Source organism: Monodon monoceros, unplaced genomic scaffold, assembly GCF_005190385.1.
Source record: "Monodon monoceros isolate NGI ecotype Baffin Bay Population unplaced genomic scaffold, NGI_Narwhal_1 Super_Scaffold_5, whole genome shotgun sequence".
NCBI lineage: Eukaryota > Metazoa > Chordata > Mammalia > Artiodactyla > Monodontidae > Monodon > Monodon monoceros.
The window spans coordinates 69,738,572-69,759,671 of record NW_021703782.1 but is presented as its reverse complement, the minus strand read 5'-3'; the positions used below and the strand labels follow the sequence as shown (position 1 = coordinate 69,759,671).

General features: G+C 39.7%; 1 protein-coding gene across 8 annotated transcripts in view; it reads right to left on the bottom strand.

Annotated features, from left to right (window-relative positions):
• Positions 1–21,100, bottom strand: part of PCSK5 (proprotein convertase subtilisin/kexin type 5) — a 449,309-nt gene that overhangs the window by 153,805 nt on the left and 274,404 nt on the right. For 6 of the 8 annotated variants that reach the window (XM_029202704.1, XM_029202698.1, XM_029202699.1 and 3 more), the window contains 4 exons: positions 14,477–14,613; positions 6,206–6,349; positions 2,068–2,170; positions 332–525 (listed from right to left, as the gene is read on the bottom strand). In XM_029202704.1, the coding sequence (XP_029058537.1) occupies positions 332–525; positions 2,068–2,170; positions 6,206–6,349; positions 14,477–14,613 (578 nt within the window). Of the gene's footprint in view, positions 1–331; positions 526–2,067; positions 2,171–6,205; positions 6,350–14,476; positions 14,614–21,100 lie in introns of those variants that run through there. The other 2 variants (XM_029202700.1, XR_003790774.1) reach the window with 2 other exon arrangements.

The following is a 21,100-nucleotide window of genomic DNA, read 5'->3' as shown; positions in this document are numbered from 1 at the left end:
CTTTTACTGTAATAAGTCATAATTGTGAGTTCATGAGTACAATGATATACTGAGTCTTGTGGGTCCTCCTAGCAAGGCACTGCTTCAAGGGGTCCTCGGGCTCATCCCCAGATTCAGTTAGTTACAGGCATTTTTACATAAATTATTTTTTTGCAAATTTTTCTACAAATTCATTTTCACAAAACAATTGTAAAGTGTTCTCTTAAAAACTGGCTAGATCCTGTTTGATGTTAAGGCCCAGATTTCATGGAGGAGGACTATCCCTCCCAAGATCAATCAAGTGAAAACCTTACACTTCCTCTCTAAAAACCAAATTTTGGAATCAACTCACTGGTGTCCTGATACGATCCATCAGGGCAGTGAGTGCCACAACTGTTCGTTTCCTCATTCAGGAAGTATCCATATTTACAGGACAGGCACTGGTCCCCGTGGCTCCCAAAGCAGGACTCGCAGCTGGGGGCACACTTTCTGCATCGCTTCTTGTCAGCGTGGTAGTGGCCAGAGGGGCAGCTGGAGACACAGATCCTGCGTTGTGGAATGATAAGAAAGAAGGGCAGTGTCACCAGAGATTCAGTCCTGAGTGAGTGAGGTGCTGAGTACATAGCAGTCCTCACTCTCAAAATCCTTTTTAACCATGATGGTAACACCACATCCAAAGGGCCAAATTCTGTTGGTTAAAGCCTTCTCCTATGTAGGGTGCTGACCTAGCACTGCAGTCACATAATACCAAGTCCACCAAGTAAGGCATGTCTTGGTCCAAACCATCTTCCAGTTCGGGCCTAGCTCTTTAAAGGGGATGATGGTTAGAAACTGAGTCTCAACAAGAAGGTTGTGCTGTTGGGTTGAAGGGAAAACATGTGCAAACCATGATTTTATGCAAAAAGGCCCTAATAAGGGGTTACTTCTATTGTTGTGCTTGTCATATGAATCCTGTGTGTATGGGTGGTGAGGGTGATGGTGGTTGTATGCTACTGTCTAAATTAATATAAATATATTTAGGGAGTTCCCTAGTGGTTAGGATTCCGGGCTTTCACTGCTGTGGCCTGGGTTCAGTCCCTGGTTGGGGAACCGAGATCCTGCAAGCTGTGTGGTGTGGCCAAAAAAAAAAAAAAAAAATTTAAATTTATGTTGTTTATGATAAAAAAATGACTACCTTGCTTGCCCATAACTGAAGGTCTGGGCTTTATGTATTCATCTAACAAGTACTTACTGAGTACCAATTAAACATCAGGCAGTTGCTAAGTCTAGGAGCTAATGAGAGGGGCTGAGGTAGCCAAGAGGCTTTCCCTTTAAGAAATTTATTCTTTTTAATTAAAAAAATCTTTTTTAGACATTAAAAACATTTAATTTTATATTCCCTTTAAAGAACTGAAATTCCAGCACGGATGTGAGAGGAACAGGACCACGCCTGGGTGACTGGAGTATGGATGCACTGCAAGTTGGCTCCCTGTGAGTTTCCTCCTGAAAGAGGAGGGGGAGGTGGTAGGGATGTGAGAGACACGCCTGGAAGAGCATGGCCTCTGATGGGCAGTCACTGTTCCATGGCCCTCCCTGTGGGTACATATCTGCTTGAGTCAGAAGCCAGGGGCTCAGAAGCACAGGGTCCAAGCAGGCCCGCCTCAGTGCCCAGAGTGGAGTAGTGAGAACGTGCAGGGTCCAGCAGCTTTGCCACATGGAGGGCTTACACTTTGGGGAATTCGGGAAAGCATCCATTTGGCTTGTGTACTGGCATTTTCATGAAGGGCAAATGCAGCTGTGGCATCAAACATCAACGGGATAGAAAGGTCTAGAGGGGAAGACCAGGCATGTGCATAGCTAGTCCCTCCCCATCATCCTTTGAAATGTGAGAAAAGATGTTTGCAGTTTCCTAGCCTACAGGTCCATTTGATGTTTTGTAGTTTCACCGTTCTGAATGATGGGACGGGGTGGGGGTGGGGCAGCAGCATCTCTTCTGGGCTTTGGTCCTGGTGGGAGGACATGGAACACACTGCCTGTGGTGACCCTGTGGGAGCTCCCAGGAACACCAGGGGGCGTGCTTCAGGGGGTCTGATGTGGCTTCTCTCTTACCTGGTGTTGTTTTTCAGCTTGTAGTAGTAGTGCAAACAGTCATTGCAGTGGTCCGGTCCTGGCCCATCACAGCCTACCTCACTGCACTCAGGGTCACAGGGACCTTCCAAAAGAAATCAGAACAACACTTGGAAAAAATGATTTTAAAGCAGGTAAGCTTTACCTTGAATTATAAATAGGTATGTTTCTCCCTTAGGCAGTGAGAGTTTTCTTTAAGAGTTTCTAATGCAGTGAGGTGGAGTAATGTTCAATGTGGCTGTAAGCCCAGAGTGAACTCTTGACTTTTTTGGGGAAAACCTGAATTACCTAAGTATCTAGCATGTAAATCCTAGTCAGGGCCTGGTCTTCAAAGCACACGTATGGTCGCCTTGTGGGAGAAGACAGTTAATTCAGAATTCAAAAGAACAATGCCATTGCAGCAACTAGAAGAAAACTGATTGCAATTAAATATGCATAATGATAAAAATGTCGGATAGAAAAATGAGAATTTAAGCTGTTGACAGAAAGGAAAAAAGGGGTTATTATTCAATGCCCTGACCAGATTGTCTCTCTCATCCAAGGTCATTAAAGCCACTGAGTACCTCTGAGATACTGGAGCCAGCAAGAAACATCATTATGGCATCTGGCACAATTTTATCCGCATCTCAATTTGGATTACAAAGCAGGTACTTCAGGCACAGAGAATAGATTTAAAATTGCATCCTACCCATAGGCCAATGGGCAGCTCAACAAAACTACACACACATTTTAAAGATGCAAGCAAGCTTAAAGAATTCCAAACCTGGGATGAAGGTTCCTAATCTCTCTCTTGCTGTGTATTCTTTGCACAGGCAGAAAAAAAAAATGCCAGAAAGATGGAGCTACTTTGTGATGGATGAAAAGTTTTCTAATGACATGGGCTAGTTATAGATATTTTGCTTGCTTGACTAACTCCCTTTTTTCTTGTTTTCCATATTTTGAGAGATTTGGTCTCATATAATCTCGAAGCTCTTTCCCATTGAAAACTCATATGATTTTAACTAGCAATAAACATGGTGCATGAAATGCACAAAAAGTAAGTCAAGGGTACCAGAAATGTCTTGAGCCATACTCATTTTAATAAAAAGGACTTACTTTTGTTGAAACTTGGTCTCCTTTAGTCACTGTAGGACTATGTTCTACAGTTACTGAATTGAAACGTAAAATGGTAGAAGTGGGGAGGAATGACTTAGAGAAAAATCTAGTAGTCAAACAAACACCGTCATTTGACAGATAAAAACGATTTTCCAAGAGTTACAGTGGCTTGTCCAGTATCATATGGCTAGGAGAGTTGGGATCAACAGAGGTCCTGCTTCTCATTCTTAGTCCAGGTCTCCTACTTACGGGTAGTAAATCATGACCTTTGGATCTGAATGGAAATGAGTTATTTCAAAATGCTGCAGACTGGAAGTATATTTCTGATTAATCATGAGTCATTTGACAGCACTGTTTATCTCTATTTTCCCAAAAGCCTTAAAACTGATCTTTAAATTCCACAGCTAGTGCAACTTGGAACATTTTAGCTGACTGCTATGGTACATGAGGAGAGAGTGTCTGTCTCTGCTGTGTAAGGGTTGAAGTGCACCCGGCTGTGGGTCCCACAGTCCCTGGAATTCAATGAAACAGTACAGAGATCTGGTTATGACAATGCCATCTGTGCCTCTAGAGAGGCTGACTTCTTAATGAAGGTGAAAATCACAGCTCCAAAGAAAAGGAATCATGGGTGGCCCTAAATTTTCACTGGATGATTTCTACAATTAAAACAACCCAAACCACTTATTCTTGATATGTGCCAAAGAGCTGTGTATGGCAGGTTCACATGCTGTGCTGTTTCTTTCATAATCTTAAACTGTCCCAGATGCAATTTAGCATTTTAGGTTGCTGGGTAATAATGAAATAACTGTCTTTGTCTTTGTTCTCTCACAAGCACCAATGTGGACATTTTGGAGATGTAGTGAGAAAAACCACAAAGATATATAACTGTTCAGAATTTTAACATTACCAAAATTTGAATTGGAAACATACCATAAGGCACATAGTAATATATCTCTATTATACTCCATTTATGTTTTTAGATATACTTTCTCCTATCAGAGAAGACAAAATGGTTTGCTGGTCATAACAGCAGTAGTAATGTTATAAGCTCAAAGCGAAATAAGACAAAAACTGAACACAATCTCGTTCTGGTTAGCTCAATTGGTCTGAATTCTCTAAGTTTATTATTGACACAGGGATACACCTATTTAGAATAAAAGGAACCAAATGCATATTTATTTAAAATACTCTGTTAAAGTGATTAATGAAAAAGAATCTTAGAGAGCTGAGCTGTAAGAAAAAAAGAAGTTCCTGTCTAAACGTATGTTAAACTGCTATTTATGAACAGTTCTCCATTAGGAGAAGCTTTGTTCATTAAGTGTTATATATGATGATATCCCAGAAGGACTGAATGCTGCTGGAAGTGGTAGCCAATGCAATAAGACAGGAATCAGAAATACACTGGGAAAGAGAAAAAATAATTTGCAGATGATATGGCTTTGCAGATGATATGGCTACAGTACCTAACTGCTCCAGAAAATCAACTCTAAAACATACAAATTAATAAAGTTAAGCAAAATGGCCAGATGTAAGATAAACACACAATAGCCAACAGATATCCCTGATACCAGCATATAATAGTTAGAAAATATGGAATATTTTCCACTACAGTAGCAACAAGACCTAAAATACTTAGAAATAACACTAACAAGAATAACACTACATAAAATTAAAGGATTTCAGTAAAATGGGATACGGCCTATGTTTTGGATGGAAAGACTGTATATTGTAAAAACAGTTCTTCCCATGAGACTGCATGTAAATTCAAACTAAATTTCAATGAGATTTTTAAAGGGGGATTTAAGAATTGCTATGAGAACAAGAAGTAGACGTTCAACAGGTATTAAAATACAGTGTGGGTGCTACTGGATCAAGAATTATTAGATTGGTAAATCGGAAAAGATGGTACCAGAAGGGACCTGGTATAAGAACTTACCACACTGTTATAAAGGAAACATCCTAAACTAATAAAAGAAAGGATGGCAACTCAGTTATTGATGTTAGTCTGGTTGGAAAATAAAGACAGAACTTCACTTCACAATATATATTAAAAATCAAAGATTACAAAAAAATAATCCATGTGAATATTTAGCAGATTTTAAAGAAGAAACATTCTGTAAAAAAGAAATTACAAATGTTATCTGAGACGATAAACTCTGCTCTCCAATTTTCTTTTTCTCTCAAAACAACACAAAACAAAAAGGTACGTTTCGGAAGCAAGTGATAACAGAGAAAATGTTTTCAGCGAATATGAGACAATGAGAGAGTCAATAACATACAAAGAGTTTTTATAAATAAGAAAATTGCTGCCACTTTGAATAGAAAAGTGAGTAAAAGACAGATTTCATTCAGAGAACACAAAGGAAAAAATGTTTAGATTTACTAGCAATCAAAGCTATAAAAATTTAAACATGTACATGTTCTTTTCTTTCTTTTTTACTTTTTTCTTTCCACTCAATGCTGGCAGGAATGAGTGTAGTAAACACTCACACAGTGGTCACAGTGCAGACTGGTATATCTTGTCTGGAAAGCAACATGACAAATCATATCCAAGCCCTAAAACTGATGATTCCCTTTGATGCAGTAATTCTTAGAACTCTATTTTAAAGACACAGTCAAAGATATAGTCAAAAACTGATAATGGTATTCATTGAAACCTTATTTAAAATAGTATAAAACTCTAAGCAAACTACACATCCCAGGTTATGGATTAAATATATTACAACAGGATGGACTATTATGCTGCCTATGTGTTCTAAGGATACTTGACAACAGGGAAATATGCTCTTAATGATACCTTTAATGGAAAAAAAAGAATATGAATGTTCTATATACAGTGTGATTTTAGCTTTGAAGAAAAAAACATGAATATTGGAATACTTGAATGTACGCATACCAATATTTAAGGGATAGAAAGGAAGATGGAATAAAATATCTCAGAATATGAGTAGAGGTTTATCTCTTTGGGGGAATGATGCATGAGCTTTCTTTCCTTAGCCTGCCTCCCCATTGGAAGCCAGCTCACCTGCATAATCCTCTGTCCCATAGTCATCAGTGGGGTCTTCAACGCGGCTATACCGGACACGTTCCACTTTAGGAAACTCATTGGTGGGTGAGTATGGCTGCACGGAGGTGCCATAGAGGACCAAAGACCATTCTTTCAATTTCCCTTGGGAAATAATGAAAGCATATCGTGACCAAACATTCCCTCTTCAGCTTTATAATTTCTTTAATTCCTTCTCACTGAGGAAAAAGCAAGAGTAGGAGAATTGTGGGAAACAGATTCATATGAATCACTGCATCAGATACAGGGCTAGAAACGCATTTTCCAATGCTTGCAGAGTTAACTATTTAATAATTCACATACCACATATTTACTGAGCACCAAACATAGGATACACCTTAACTGAATCGGCATTTTGTGTGTGTGTGAGAAACACATCTCAGATTTCTGGATCAAGGGCTGAGTTTCAAATTATGGATATTTAAGAGAATCCCAGGATTTTACAGAAGGCCTTCTTTTTCTAGGTATAAAGGTCTTACATAAATTTAAAAAAACTGTTGGCATTATCTGACTTGTTTATCAAAAAAAAGATGAAAACAACTACTTTGTTCCACCTGAAATGTTAAGAATACATCACTACATTATCCTGTAGACATGTGCTGGCCAATGATAGGCACTAGATCCATTTGGATGTTTCCGTTTAAATTAACTAAAATTTAAAACTTCAGTTCCTCAGTTAGACCACATTTCAAGTACTCAGTAGCCATATGTGGCTAGTGGCCGCTACAATGAACAGCACAGATACAGGAAACATTTCTACCACTGGCAGAATGTTCTACTAGGCAGTGCTGTCATAGAGCATTTTCTGGTCAAGGGTGCTTGGAGATGTGAGGGAAGTGTTTTACCTCCTTTGGATGTAGGCTTTCAAGGAACATTTGCTTTAGTTTAGTCCTTATTTATAAATTTATTTCTTAGCTTTATAAAACTAAAGTCTTTAATGCAAAAAGTAAACAAACAGAAAACAACTGTCTGCTGGCCATTAAGCTTAATTTGGTTCTTTTTTTATATGAATCTTAAATAAAAGTTATTAAGACAAAACCATTAAAAACGTGGAAATATGCTGGCAGGAAGGTAGGATACCCCTCCCCCCACCTTAGATCTCCTCCTCACCTTGGCCTAATACAGAATCCAGGCAAGGTTAGGGTTGGGCTCTGTCACAGCCCAGAGAGGGATAAATTTCAGGTGTCTGCTAATTCATCTATCAGCAACTATAATCACCATCAAATTGATGCTTATTGTCTATAAGTGCTTACTATACGCTAAGTAAGTTTTATTCCATTCAGTGGTCTCAACAACTGGGAAATAGGTACTTGTATTCCCAATATATAGATGAGGAAACTGAGGCACAGAGGTTGGTAACTTTCCCAAGGGCAGTAAGAGGACAGACTGGTATCAAAATCTATTTGGGGGTTCTGATTTAAGATGGTAATATAGGAAGATCCTGAATTCACTGCTTTCCATAAACTTGCTGAATCTGTAGCCACATATGGAACAATTTCCTCCGGAAAAAAACCCCCAAACTAACTGAGTGGCTCCTATGCATCAGGCAAACAAGAAAACCCCAGATCAAAATGGGTAGGAGAGGCTTAGATGCATCTTACCGTAAACCCCACCCCCCAGTGCTACAACCCACAATCGAGAGGGGACTCAAAAACCCCCAGCTTCTCCCCGAGGAGTGAAAGGTTTGAGCACCACATTGGGTACCAAAACTTTTAAGACCTGCACCTGAGAGATGAGCCCCCAAACCATGTAGCTTTGAAACCCAAAGGGCCTTGGGTCCACAAGACCCATAAGACCGTAGTGAACCGAGCAGTTCTTAAAGAGCTCACCTGCGTGGACTCTCACTCCAGGGTGCTGTGCAGAGGCAGTGGACTGAAAAGCACCCAGACTTTCCATGAAAAAGGCTTATCTGCTTATCTTAAAGCACTGGCCGAGGGTCAGGCATCTAATTTAACATATAGAAAAGGGCCTACTGAATACTGTCCAAACATGGAGGCTCACTGGAGCCATCTGGTTCTCCCTTGGCCTGCTCCAGCTTGCTGGTACGAACAAGAAAGGAGCTTGTACTCTCAGCTGGCACCTAGGGGACACCTCTAGGTTGCTGGCTCTGGTGGCCAGTGTGGCTTAGGCTCATGGGTCCCCTAGGACTCTGAACAAAATTGACAAACCTTTAGGTAGCCTCACCAAGAAGAAGAGAGAGAAGACTCAAAATCAGAAATGAAAGAGGAGACATTTTAACTGATACCATAGAATTACAAAGGATCATAAAAGGCTACTATCAGCAATTATACCCAACAAATTGGAGGACCTATAAGAAATGGATAAATTCCTGGAAGCATACACTCTACCAAGACTGAATCATGAAGAAATTGAAGATCTGAACAGACCAATTACTGTAAGGATCAATAATCAAAAACTTCCCAACAAAGGAATGTCCAGGATTAGACACCTTCACTGGTGAATTCTACCAAACAGTTAAAGAAGAATTAATACCAGTACTTCTCAAGCTCTTCCAAAAATTAGAATAGGAAGGAATACTTCCAAACTCATTTTATGAGGCCAGTATTACCCTGATATCAAAACCAGACAAGGTTTCCACAAGAAAAGGAAATCCCTGATAAACACAGATGCAAAAATCCTCGACAAAATGTTAACAAACTGAATACAACAGTACATTAAAAGGATCATACATCATGATCAAATGGGATTTATTCCAGGGATGAAAGGATGTTTCAACATACGTAAATCAATATTATTTGACACAGTAACAAAATGAAGGATAAAACTCATATAATTATCTCAATAGATGCAAAAAAGCATTGACAAAATCCAACGTCCATTTATGATAAAGACTCTCAACAAAGTGGTTATAGAGGGAACATATATCAACATAATAAATCAGGAACAAGGATGTAGGCAGGAAAAAGAAAAGGCAACCAAGTTGGAAAGGAAGAGGTAAAACTGTTACTATTATATATAGACTCCACCAAAACACTTAGAACTAAGCAACAAATTCAGAAAAGTTTCAAGATACAAAATCAGTATACAAAAATCTGTTGCATTTCCTTACACTAATGATGAACTATCAGAGAAATTAAGAAAGCAATCCTATTTACAACTGCATCAAAAGAATAAAATACCTAGGAATAAATTTAACCAAGAAAGTGAGAGATCTGTACACTGAAAACTATAAGAAATTGATGAAATAAATTGAAGACACAAATAAATGGAAAGATATTCCATGCTTATAAATTAGAAGACTATTGTAAAGATGTCCATACTACCCAAAGCAATCTACAGATTCAATGTAATCCCTAGGAAAATTCCAAAGGCATTTTTCACAGAAATAGAACAAACAAACCTAAAATTTTTATGGACCCACAAAACACCCCAAATAGCCAAAGCAATCTTGAGGAAGAAGAACAAATCTGGAGGTATCACGTGCTATGATTTCAAACTATACTACAAAGCTATAATAATCGAAACAGTATGGTATTGACATAAAAACAGACACATAAATTGAATGAAACAGAATGGCAAACCCAGAAATAAACCCACACATATAGGGTCAATTGATTTATGACAAAGGAGCCAAGAATATACAATGGGGAAAAGGCAGTCTTCAATAAATGGTGTTAGAAAAACTGGACCACTATCCACCATACACAAAAAACTAACTCATAATGGCTTAAAGATTTGAATGTAAGACCCGAAACCATAAAACCTCTAGAAGAAAACCCAGGTGGTAAACTCCTTGACACTGATCTTGGGAATGATTTTTTGTATTTGACAACAAAAGCAAAGGGAACAAATGCAAAAATAAATAAGTGGGACTACATCAAACTATAGAGCTTCTGCACAGCAAAGGAAACCATCAACTAAATGAAAAGGTAACCTATGGAAACTATTTGCAAATCATATATCTGGTAAGGGGTTAATATCCAAAATATGTAAAGATCTCATACAACTCAATAGCAGAAAAATAATCTGATTAAAACATGGGCAGAGGATCTAAATAAACATTTTTCAAATGAATACATACAGATGGCCAACATGAAAAGGCACTCAGCATCACTAATCATCAGGGAAATGCAAATCAAAACCACAATGAGCTATTACCTTACACCTGTTAGAATGACTGTTATCAAAAAAACAAATATTGGTGAGGATGTGGAGAAAAGGGAACCCTTGTGCACTGTTGGTGGGAATGTAAATTGGTGCAGCCACTATGGAAAACAGTACGGAGGTTCCTCAAAAAATTAAAAATAGAACTACCATATGATCCAGCAATTCCACTTCTGGGTATCTATCTGAAAAACAAAAGAAAAACACTAACTCTTAAAGTTACATGTACCCACATGTTCACTGCAGCATTATTTACAATAGCCAAAACAAGGAAGCAACCCAAATGTCGACTGACGGATGAATGGGTAAAGAAAATATATGTGTATATACATGTGTACACACACACACACACACACACACACACACACTATTACTGGGCCACAAAAAGGGAATCTTGCCTTGTGTGAAAACATGGATGGACCTTCCTAAGTTGAAGTCAGACAGAAAAAGACAAATACTGTATGATCTCACTTACATGTGAAGTCTTAAAAAAATAAAATACAAAAAGTAAAAGACAGAAATCATAGATACACAGAACAGACTGGTGGTTGCCAAAGGCAGGGGGTAGGTAGGGGTGGGTGAAATAGGTGAAGGGGGTCAAAAGATACAAAGTTCCAGTTAAAAAACATATAAGTCCTGAGGATGTAATGTACAGCATGGTGAGTATAGTTAACAGTAGTGTACTGTATATTTCAAAGTTGTTAAAACAGTGTATCTTAAAAATCCTCATCACAAGAAAAAAAATTTTGTAACTATGTGAGGTGATGGATGTTAACTAGACTCACTGTGGTGATCATTTCACAATATATACAAATATCAAAACATACAGTTGTACACCTGAAACTAATATTTCAATTATCCTTCAATTAAAAAAATTATGTATCCAAATCTTGCATTCTTAAACTATTATATAATTCTGCCTTCCTTGCCATTTCTAGGAGTTTAGGAACTTGAAGTTTAAACATGAACATATTCTGGGCCACATTCATTGTTTCCTGACATCTGCACTGGGCCAGCACACTGGCTTATATTTGGTTTGACCTCTGCCAGGTTTTCTTTGGACTCACTTGTTAATGGCTATCCTCTTCATAATTAGGGTGTTGTTCAGTGTCAAAATTTCAAGTAGTGTCAAGAAATGAATGACTACCTGAAATTAATGACCGATCTGACTGCCGTTAGGTAGCAATGCAAAAGAGAACCTATTTTCCATATGGCATCTCTCAAGTGCACAAATGGAACACATAATACAAGGACACTATGTCAGTTACTCTAAAACCTGGTCCATTTAACTTAAGATGATTTTATCTAAAAGTTTACCCTTGTAAATGTTTAAAGGGTGTTGACTCATAACTGATTATTTCCCTTGGTGCCGTTTCTGAAGTACATCATAAGCCCGCTGGGCGGTCTCTCTCTTTATTTTTCACTTATTATGTAATTTTATTTCCTTAGGATCTCTGCCACAATTCACATCAAACGCTGCCATGTTTGGGCCGTCACTTTTTCCCTCCCCTATCGCGTTTCCATTTGCTAAATTCTATAGCAGCCTTTGCAATAGATACTGCAACATCTTGTGAAAAATAGCAGTGTAAAGGCAGCATGAGAAAAAATCCATTCTACTCGCTAACACTTAGATGCAATCTGCCCAAGACAGAAAACCCAAGATAGATTTAATATGCAGTGAAACCAAAACAACAACAAAAATGCCTCCAAAAATCCTTAGTATGTGCTTTAATAATAAGCAAATGGGAAGAAATAAGATACAAATATAAACTCAGTTTAGAGCCAGGAACCTCCATACTTGGGAATGATTCTACCATTTAATTGGGCTAGAAGATTCTATGTCTCCAACTGAATTTCGAGTAGCTTACTAAAGAAACCCCTCATTTAATTAGAGGACTGTACACCATAGGAACAATGATAGAAACACACAAACACACAGAGAAAAGTAAAAGTCCCTTTTCAAAGTTGTGTCTAATTCCGAACTGAAAGGTTGGCTGAAGAAAGGATACCCGGAGACCATGTGTTTCTATTAAAGCCTCCTGACCCCAGGCTGTATAGCATTAGGGTATCTCTCTTCTGACGCAAAAGAACATCTCTAAGATGACTGGAGGTGACTGGGGTTAAACGCAAACATTTAAACAGTATAAGGAGACGCCAGTGATATGAAATGGACAACTCTACATGATCTGGAATACTGCAGAGAGCTTTTAACACAGATAATCACAGTAAACTCTGGATAGACTCTGAACTCCTTGAGGGCAGAGAGATTTATGTTAGTCTCTCATGCTTGCACACCAACCCCAGGTCTACCATTAGTATGCCCCAAGGGGCAGTCTATGCTTGTGGGGAGGAGCATCTTATCACTGACATTCTTTAGAATGGTAATAATAAAGAGTCACTTTTATAACTGTCTTAAATTATCAATAGATAATACACCCCTTATGTCTGTACCCTAGGCTGCACCCCTGTTGGTACACAACTGCCACGTTTGGACGGTGTTTATTTCTCTGGGATCTCTTGAGATATAACAGCCCTGTAGTGACACGTGCTGATGGATCTCCTGGGAGCTGCCCTTTGGTCAGGGCAGCCCAGTCCAGTCACCATGCCTGCCATTGCCCCTGAGCGCCATGACACAGCACATCTCCATAGCATGAGCAGGAAGCCTGGCCTGAAAAGAAGAGGGAAGGAGAGAGGAAGGTCCTGGGAACTAACTAGATTAGGAACAAGTGAAGGTTGTCTAGAAACCAGGGTCTAGTTTATTTGAATGTTTTCTATCAACTCTGCCTTATTGACAAATATCTGATTTCTGAATAAAACCTTGGCAACCATTACATCCATGGTGCATGCTGGAAGTGAGCTGGACCCAGATACTCTTTCACAAAACTTTTATCCTGATTCATTGGGACCTCGCCACCATGCTGGTTTTGATTTCCCTGAATATGGGACCACTGTGGCAACACAGATGAACCACATCACGGAATAAGGGAAAAGAGATGGCTAAACTGTGTGCAGAAAATGGATCTCTCAGAATGAGTAACTTTCCCTGACTGGTGGGCAAAAGAGCGGCAAATGTACGGTTCACGCCCGCGTTCTGCTGTTTGCTTCTTTTGCCCGATGCAACCCACAGTATCCGAATGAACCCTACCCTTACAATTAATTACAGAATGTTGGGTTAAATTATTCTGTGATGAGGAGAGGACTTAGAATTAGATGTCAGTTCTAAAACTGCCCTCAAGCCTGGTTCTTCTGCAGATGGACTGGACAGAGCATTGAGAAGCATAAACTTATTAGACGATGGAAGATGGGTCCACAGCTGGGTGGGAGGCTGGGGTAGTTATCAAACAGATCACTTGTTACTGAGCCAAGTACTACTTAGGGCTCCATCACAGGCAACACAGGCTGCTGCAAAAATACTGTTCAATCTCCCATCTCATGCTTCATTTGTACTTTTCCTTATTTTATGTCACAAACAAGGTTCATACGTTAGCAAGAAGAGGGAAGTAGGCCATGTGCGGCAACAGAGTCAGACCACCTGAAAAGAACTCTATTAACATCATTCATTTCCATGTTTTACGTATCAGGAAAGTTTTCTCTTTACTTAGCTCCTGGGCTCACAAAGGGCAGAATCCTATCATGCATTCTCTTTAGTGGTAACCAGTTTAGCTGGCATAGGCCAGGCTCAATGTCTTGTCTGCACTGAAAATTAAATTTAAAGTAAACTCAGAAAAAAGATAGTCAAGGGAACTTGTCTCCTCTTATGACCATGCAATTTACCCATTGTAGGTGGACAAGGCTGGCTTGTTTATCGACAAAGAAAGTAAGGGAAGCTGGTTAGAGATATGGACCACATATTCTGAAATATCAATGAATAGCTGTCATGTTTCATCTTGTACTTATATCTAAATACTTATTCTTGAATTCGTATCCTTAAATTACTACTTTTCTAACGGTGGTCTTGAGAATTGGAGTACAGGAAGACAACTCAAAGCACAGGATCATATGATAAAGGATAAAATTGATATATGAATGTGAAACACATTCCTTGGCCAGAATATACTCCATCATTTTTCTGTACAATAAATCAAATTATAGAAAGGGAGTTCCTACCTGGAGTCTTGAAGTTCCTCAGCTGAGAGGGAGTGTCATAAACTTCCAGGATCCAGTCACCAGCAGCTCGTTCTCCCCAGCAGTGAATGGTCATGAACTCCCAATTTTTAAATCCTTCCATGGAATGATCAAAAAGCCTGAGAGAGAACCATAAAACATTGTTTTTGTATGTTATTTAAAATCTAGTGAGTGTCAAGTCAAGACCATGATCAGTGATCTCTCTGTATCTCTCAGCATGATCAGCTCAACACTGGAGGTTGTCTTCATCCTGGGCATCACCGATTAGTAGATCCAAATACATGCATATCATTGTTTTACCAGACGGAAACAGGCATGGGGCTGGCTGTACAGTAACAAATCTGGGAGGGATAATGATGTGGGTATCAGGGAACCTAGGCTAAGACTCTACTCACAAGCCTGGTAGTACCAAGAGTTGAAGATGTGGAACAACTGAAGCTCTCTTACACTGCTGATGGAAACGCAAAATGGTGCAGCTGCTCTGAACAACAGTTTGACAATTCTTAGCGTATGACTAAACAACACCCCCCCCGCCCCGCCAGATATTTACCCCAGAGAAGTGAAGACATACGTCCACACAAAGAACTCCACATGAAGGCTCACAGCAGCTTTATTCATAATCATCAAAAACTGTTAGCAATTCAGATGTCCATCGACTGGTGAATGGGTAAACAAATTATGGTATATTCACAGAATGAAATACTACCTAGTAATAAAAACTGTTGAACTGCTAATAACTGCAACAACATGAATGAATTTTGAAGGCATTAAGCTAAGTGGAAAAAGTCAGACACAACAGATCATGCACTATCTGATTCAATTTATATGACATTCTAGAAAATACTACTTAAACAGAAACAGATTAGTGGCTGTCAGGGGCTAGGAGGTAGGAGGCAGGGGCATGGTGCAAGCTTTGGGAATGAAGGAACTGTTTTATACCTTGAAAATAATGGATGGTTATGCAACTATATATATTTGTCAAAACTTATTATTCACATTAAAGAGTGAATTGTATGTAAATTACTCCTCAATGAAAAACCATGCCCATTCATCTTATCCAGTTCAGGGAGTCATGCCTGGAACTGCAGCCTAAATTCTGCCCTTCCAGCCCTTCTAATAATTTTCTAAGTTCCTAATTCCCTATATGAAATCTCTTCCTGCTTGAAATCACTGGAATTACTTCTGTTTTCTGTGAACTAATCCTGAGGGATACAAAATATAAAGGAAAATAAAGAGAATCCTCATCAAGAATCAAGAGATGTCAATAGATATGTATAATAGATATGTATAAAATAGATATGTATAAGGCTAGCATATGAAGAAACAGGCATATTATTTACATAGGCATGTGATGTAGATTTGACTATCTGAAGAAGTATCCAAAAGATTTCTATAGAGATGGGACCCAGAAAGTAGAAAATGAAAGATGGGGCAAGAGAAAAAAAAAAATTTAAGTACTTTAAAAAAATTATATACATCTATTATTTTTGTTGGGGCAAACAGAGAGGGAAAAGCATCTCTAGCATTGTCTTAGGAGCAACCGTGTCCAGTTACTGGGACATATCTGTCCTTCAGTGCAGACAAATACAAAGGTCATGACAAGTGGATGTTGACAGCTATTTAAGACATACTGTCACCTCTCCTTGTTTTTTTTTTTTTTTTTTGCGGTACGCGGGCCTCTCACTGTTGTGGCTTTTCCCGTTGTGGAGCACAGGCTCCGGACGCGCAGGCTCAGCGGCCATGGCTCACGCGCCCAGCCGCTCCGCGGCATGTGGGATTTTCCCGGACCGGGGCACGAACCCGCGTCCCCTGCATCGGCAGGCAGACTCTCAACCACTGCGCCACCAGGGAAGCCCTCTCCTTGCTTTACTTTCCTGTTCACCAAGGAAACTGGTGGTTATCATTTGAACTTCCATGTGGATCTTCCCATTGGGAGAAAATGCACCCTTCTAAAAACAAAAATCACCAGTCTAATCTCATTATAACTTAATACATTACAATTCTGATTTTCTAAAGTGTTCTATCCATGTGTTTGAGGCTCCCTCTAAAATGCCAGCTGGATTCTAAAGCTGGAGGGTTAGGGGGCGTAACTAGGGACTGTGTTAGGTAAATGGCTGACACTCGGCAGCTTTCCCTGGAGAAAAGCAATAAACAGGAAAATCACCTGTTGCATACTGCTGAGGTCTTGAAAGAAGAAAAATAAAAAGTATTTAGCAACATTCTCAAAGTGTCCCATGGTCAGAAAATTGAGAAAAGGCTGAGTCAAAGTTGAACAGATCTCTTTACTGGAGAACACGGCAGATCTTTGGAATACTCAAATATGTTTTGTTAATCTCCATATGGGGTTAATGGGAGGCAGTGATTTTCAAACCTTATATGGACAGGAAGCCCTTTTTCTTTTTTTAGAATATCTGTATACTACCTGTAACAGGTTACTTCTGAACCAAAGGGTGCGGCATTTCGACGAGGACCATATTAGATCTGGCAGCTTTCCCTCATGATAACGGGGATGGAAACAGTGGCTCCTTACATGAATGTCTTCCCACTGAAAATGATCTTCGATAGATTATGGATGGTACATACATCCAGGAGATCTTACAATCCACGCACTACCACAGTAGGGCTTGTTTCACAAGTTTGTGGCTTGAAACTGGACTTGGCCAGGAAGAAATTGTTGGGTCATTATAAACACAATTGACTTACCTACTGGGTCCTTCATGTAAAACCCAGAAAGTGTGTGTTGGGTGAAAACGAGACACAGAGGTAGGGAAGGAGGAACCTTTTCAAATGGCACTTCCTGCCAGAGAGATGTCACTGAAGCGAATATTGTGACATAGAAATGGATGGAGGCAGAAAATTGGTCTAGAACCACTTCTTAGCCCAACAGTTCTAATTTCAGTTCTCATTCGTTGAGGCTATTGTACCATTTGGGGGCACTGAAGCAACAGCTTGTCACGTAATACCTTTCCAAGAGCGTCGAACTTAAAAGCGATTCCCAAACAGTTTAGACAGAACATTTGGCTCACGGCCTCATGTCCAAAAACTACAAAGGAGACTTGAGGCTGCCATCACATGAGGGGCAGTCTTGTTTCCACCACCTCAGCCAACTTTTAATTACTCATGGGTCAGTTATTTATTTGAGTGCTGGATTAGCAGACCCTATGTTTCTTCCCTTACACCCTTTCCTCTCCACCTTTGAAAATCATTCCATTGCTATCAATCATTTTAAAATCACATTTGGAACGAAAATTAAATATAAACTAGGTACCCAGAAGAACTATCCATAATCACCATTCAAATAAGTGTTTCAAAGCCCGAATGTAAACAGGCTTTGTCTATCTGGCTGAGTGGTTCCCAGCCCGGTCTCTTCACTTTATGCAGAGCTGGAATGCTCATTAGTTCCATGTGGACATAAAAGTTGAGGAGAGGAATTAAAATGCAGCCAAACACGATCACTGCATTTTGCTAAAAGAGTTGACGGGGAGAGAAATAGACACTGATTGTTATTGTTGTTTCAACTAGCTGGGCATTGACTTTTCTCATCCCCACCCTTTTATTTTTACTCTGATTCAGTACTTAAAACTATTCGCTCTTTTTCATATTGTACTGTTTAAAAACCCTGCATCCTCTGCATATAACAAAAGGTAATGTAGGTAGTAGACGAGATTTGTGTTGCAAAGAACATACTTGCTCAAACCAAGCGTCAAATCACTGGACAGCGCTAAAGAGATTCGAATTGTGTGGTCTTCGTTTATCAACTAAGAAGTCCAGTGCCCTGTCTGAACGTCTGTGCTGTGCCAACAGTGAAGAAAAGAGACACATGCCAACATTATTAGTGTGGACCAAATGTCAATAAAGCAGGGCCAGTGTGCTGAAAGCTGGAGTACATTAACTCCATGCCCGTGTCCACATCTCCTATTGCAGTGAAACCCTGTTCTGTCAACTTGACTTCATAATCATGTGCTCAATGAAATGATATATGCGTGCAGTGGCACAAATCGTGTATCCAGTTATCAAAACGGTGCCCACAGCCCTACCCCTGTGAGCGGTTTTCAAATCAATTACTTTGGATGAAGATTGATAGGAAGGACTGCCATTAAATGTAGTACGTCCTTTGGAGCAATTAACTCAGGAAATAACTCATATAATTACTGTAAGCTTTCTTTCCCCCTTTCACTTAAAGAGTCTCGCTGATGTGTCAAGGCTACAACATGCTTCTCTGATGTTATGGCAACTAAATAACAAGACATTTTGTAAGTACTGACAGCTATGTGTTATCATGTAATTATTTCTCAAATTGTAAATGGATCTTAATTTCAGAATCATCCACGACTACCCAGACAGTATTTGTGTTCACTACAGAATTAGACCTTAAACCAATATTTTGGAAGTTTTCTTTTTTCTTTTGGTTCTCTTTTTTGATTTTTAATATTTTTAGTGCTTCATCACAATTTAACATAAAGCTGATAGAATGCTTAAAGCACTCATTTGGCTTAGTTGTAACTGAGCTTCTGATTTTCTTTAGATGTTCGGCTTTTGTAAGTTTTAAATAATTTGCTTCTGAAACGGTACTTAAAACACACTATTAAGTTTTTCTCCCTCTTCTAATCTAAATTGCTTCTTTAAGAAAGGTTGAGAGAAAGGTACTGGTTCTAGAGGTTTGGAATACCTAAAAAGGTGAGTTTTCTAAAAAAACTTTCAACGTGCACATTGTTACTAACTTACCAGCCCCGAAATGCATTCCTTCTTGTGGGTACATGATGTAAGTGCTTAATCGTCTTGAAGATATATTCTTTAATAGTAGATGGCTTTTATCTAAATATCTGTTTTACATTATAAACTCCTTTGTAAATGACTTTCACAGCACCCAGCAGCATACTGCTCACAAGTTTTTTGATGACATGAAAATAAGAAGAATGTGTTTGAAAAAGCTGGGTGAGCTTTTAAATCGGTGCTATTTAAAAGTCTGGTCTGTGGATGGGCAGCTTCAGCATCACCTGGGAGCTTATTAGAAATGCAGATTCATGGGCCTCACCCAGACCTTTAGAATCAGCCTCTCTGGGAGAGACCTGGCCAGCTGTGTGTGATGGTCATTCACCAGGTGCTTTGAAAAGCACTGCATAAAGAAGGGTTAGCGCTTATAAGTGCTTACTATGCTAGGAGCTTGCTGTATGTTATGTTATTCACTACTTGTAACAACCCTGTGAGGCAGATACTACTACGTCTGTTTTCTAGATGAAAGAATCACTTTTCCAAAGTCGAACGTAAAAATAGGTGAAATCTAGACAATCCCAGCTCTAAGCTCCAAAGGCTGTACCTTCTTTTGAATAAAGGAAGAGGGTTATTCTTATGGTGAGGCCTTACTGGAATGTAAAACTTCCACAGCAAAAGTGTAATTCTGCAAGTCACACATACATTTATACAGCAGGACACTTTACAAAATGTCAGTAGTCTGTCATTGAACATTTGGGCAGGGACAAAAATATTCAAATAGAAACACCAGTTAAACACAGTTAATTATAGAACCCTATAGGTTGTGCAGATGAGAAAGTGTACCTTCTTTCTACTTAAGACCATAATTAGAAGCAGAGATACTCATCTGTAATCAAATTTAGAAAGGGAGGCAAAGTTTCAGCTTTCAGTCAGAGGCCAAAATTTGGAACAGAGAGCCAATACAGCTAAACTAAATCTAAAACTCAATGAATTGGGGAAACGGGGTGTATTTAGGGGAAGAACAAAAAAAGCCAGGTTTTCATAATTCTAACAAATGCAGTTGAAGGAAGAATCTGATGGGATAAGCTTTTTGTTGGAAAATATGTAGGCAAGCAGAATTTGAACATGTGGTCGTATAAAGGCTTACATCTAGAGTTGCTCTTGTATCTGTTTTAAAGGGACCCAAGCCTACCTGATTGCCCCTACCCATGCCAGATCCCCACAGTCCCCCTAGAAGGAAGCATTTGTGTCGATTATTCAGTTTGGTTTTTTGTTAGGCAGGGTGGACAGGCCAGAAGGAGGAGCGGAAGGGTGGGAAGACAGGAGAAAAAAAAGGGAAGAGAAGGCACTAACTGTCCATTCCAGGATGCCTCTGTTTACTCGGGGCTCCCACCCACTAAACCATCAACCTGGCCTGCCACGGGGGCGGGGGGGTGGGGGGGTTGCCTGCTGGGCTAATGGGGCATGCAGCTCGAGCTCAACTAGCTGAACGCTGCTGAGTGCCTTCCAGGGCTCAGCACCTGCAGATGCTCGGGTAGACCGTGCTTCCTGGAACAGCTGTTCTCCACAGGAGTTCCAGCCAGTGCCCGGCAGCCAGGACAGGGAAGCACTGAGGGGCTCCAGACGGCCCACACTGACAACGTCGTCAACGACCTCGCTGAAAACCAGTTCCCTAGGAATTGTCATGGTGAGGGCGTAAGCAATGTTGAAGACACTCCTTACTGAAATGTCTAGGAAAATGAGGACTTCTGGAAAGCTGACCATGACCCCTTTCTTTTGGGAATTTACTGTTATGGATAGCATTTTCTGGTCCCAAGACCAAGACACAGATTTTCTCAATACTGAAATGAAGGTAATAATGGAGGGGAGTTGCTGTCCTCTCAGCTTCCTTCC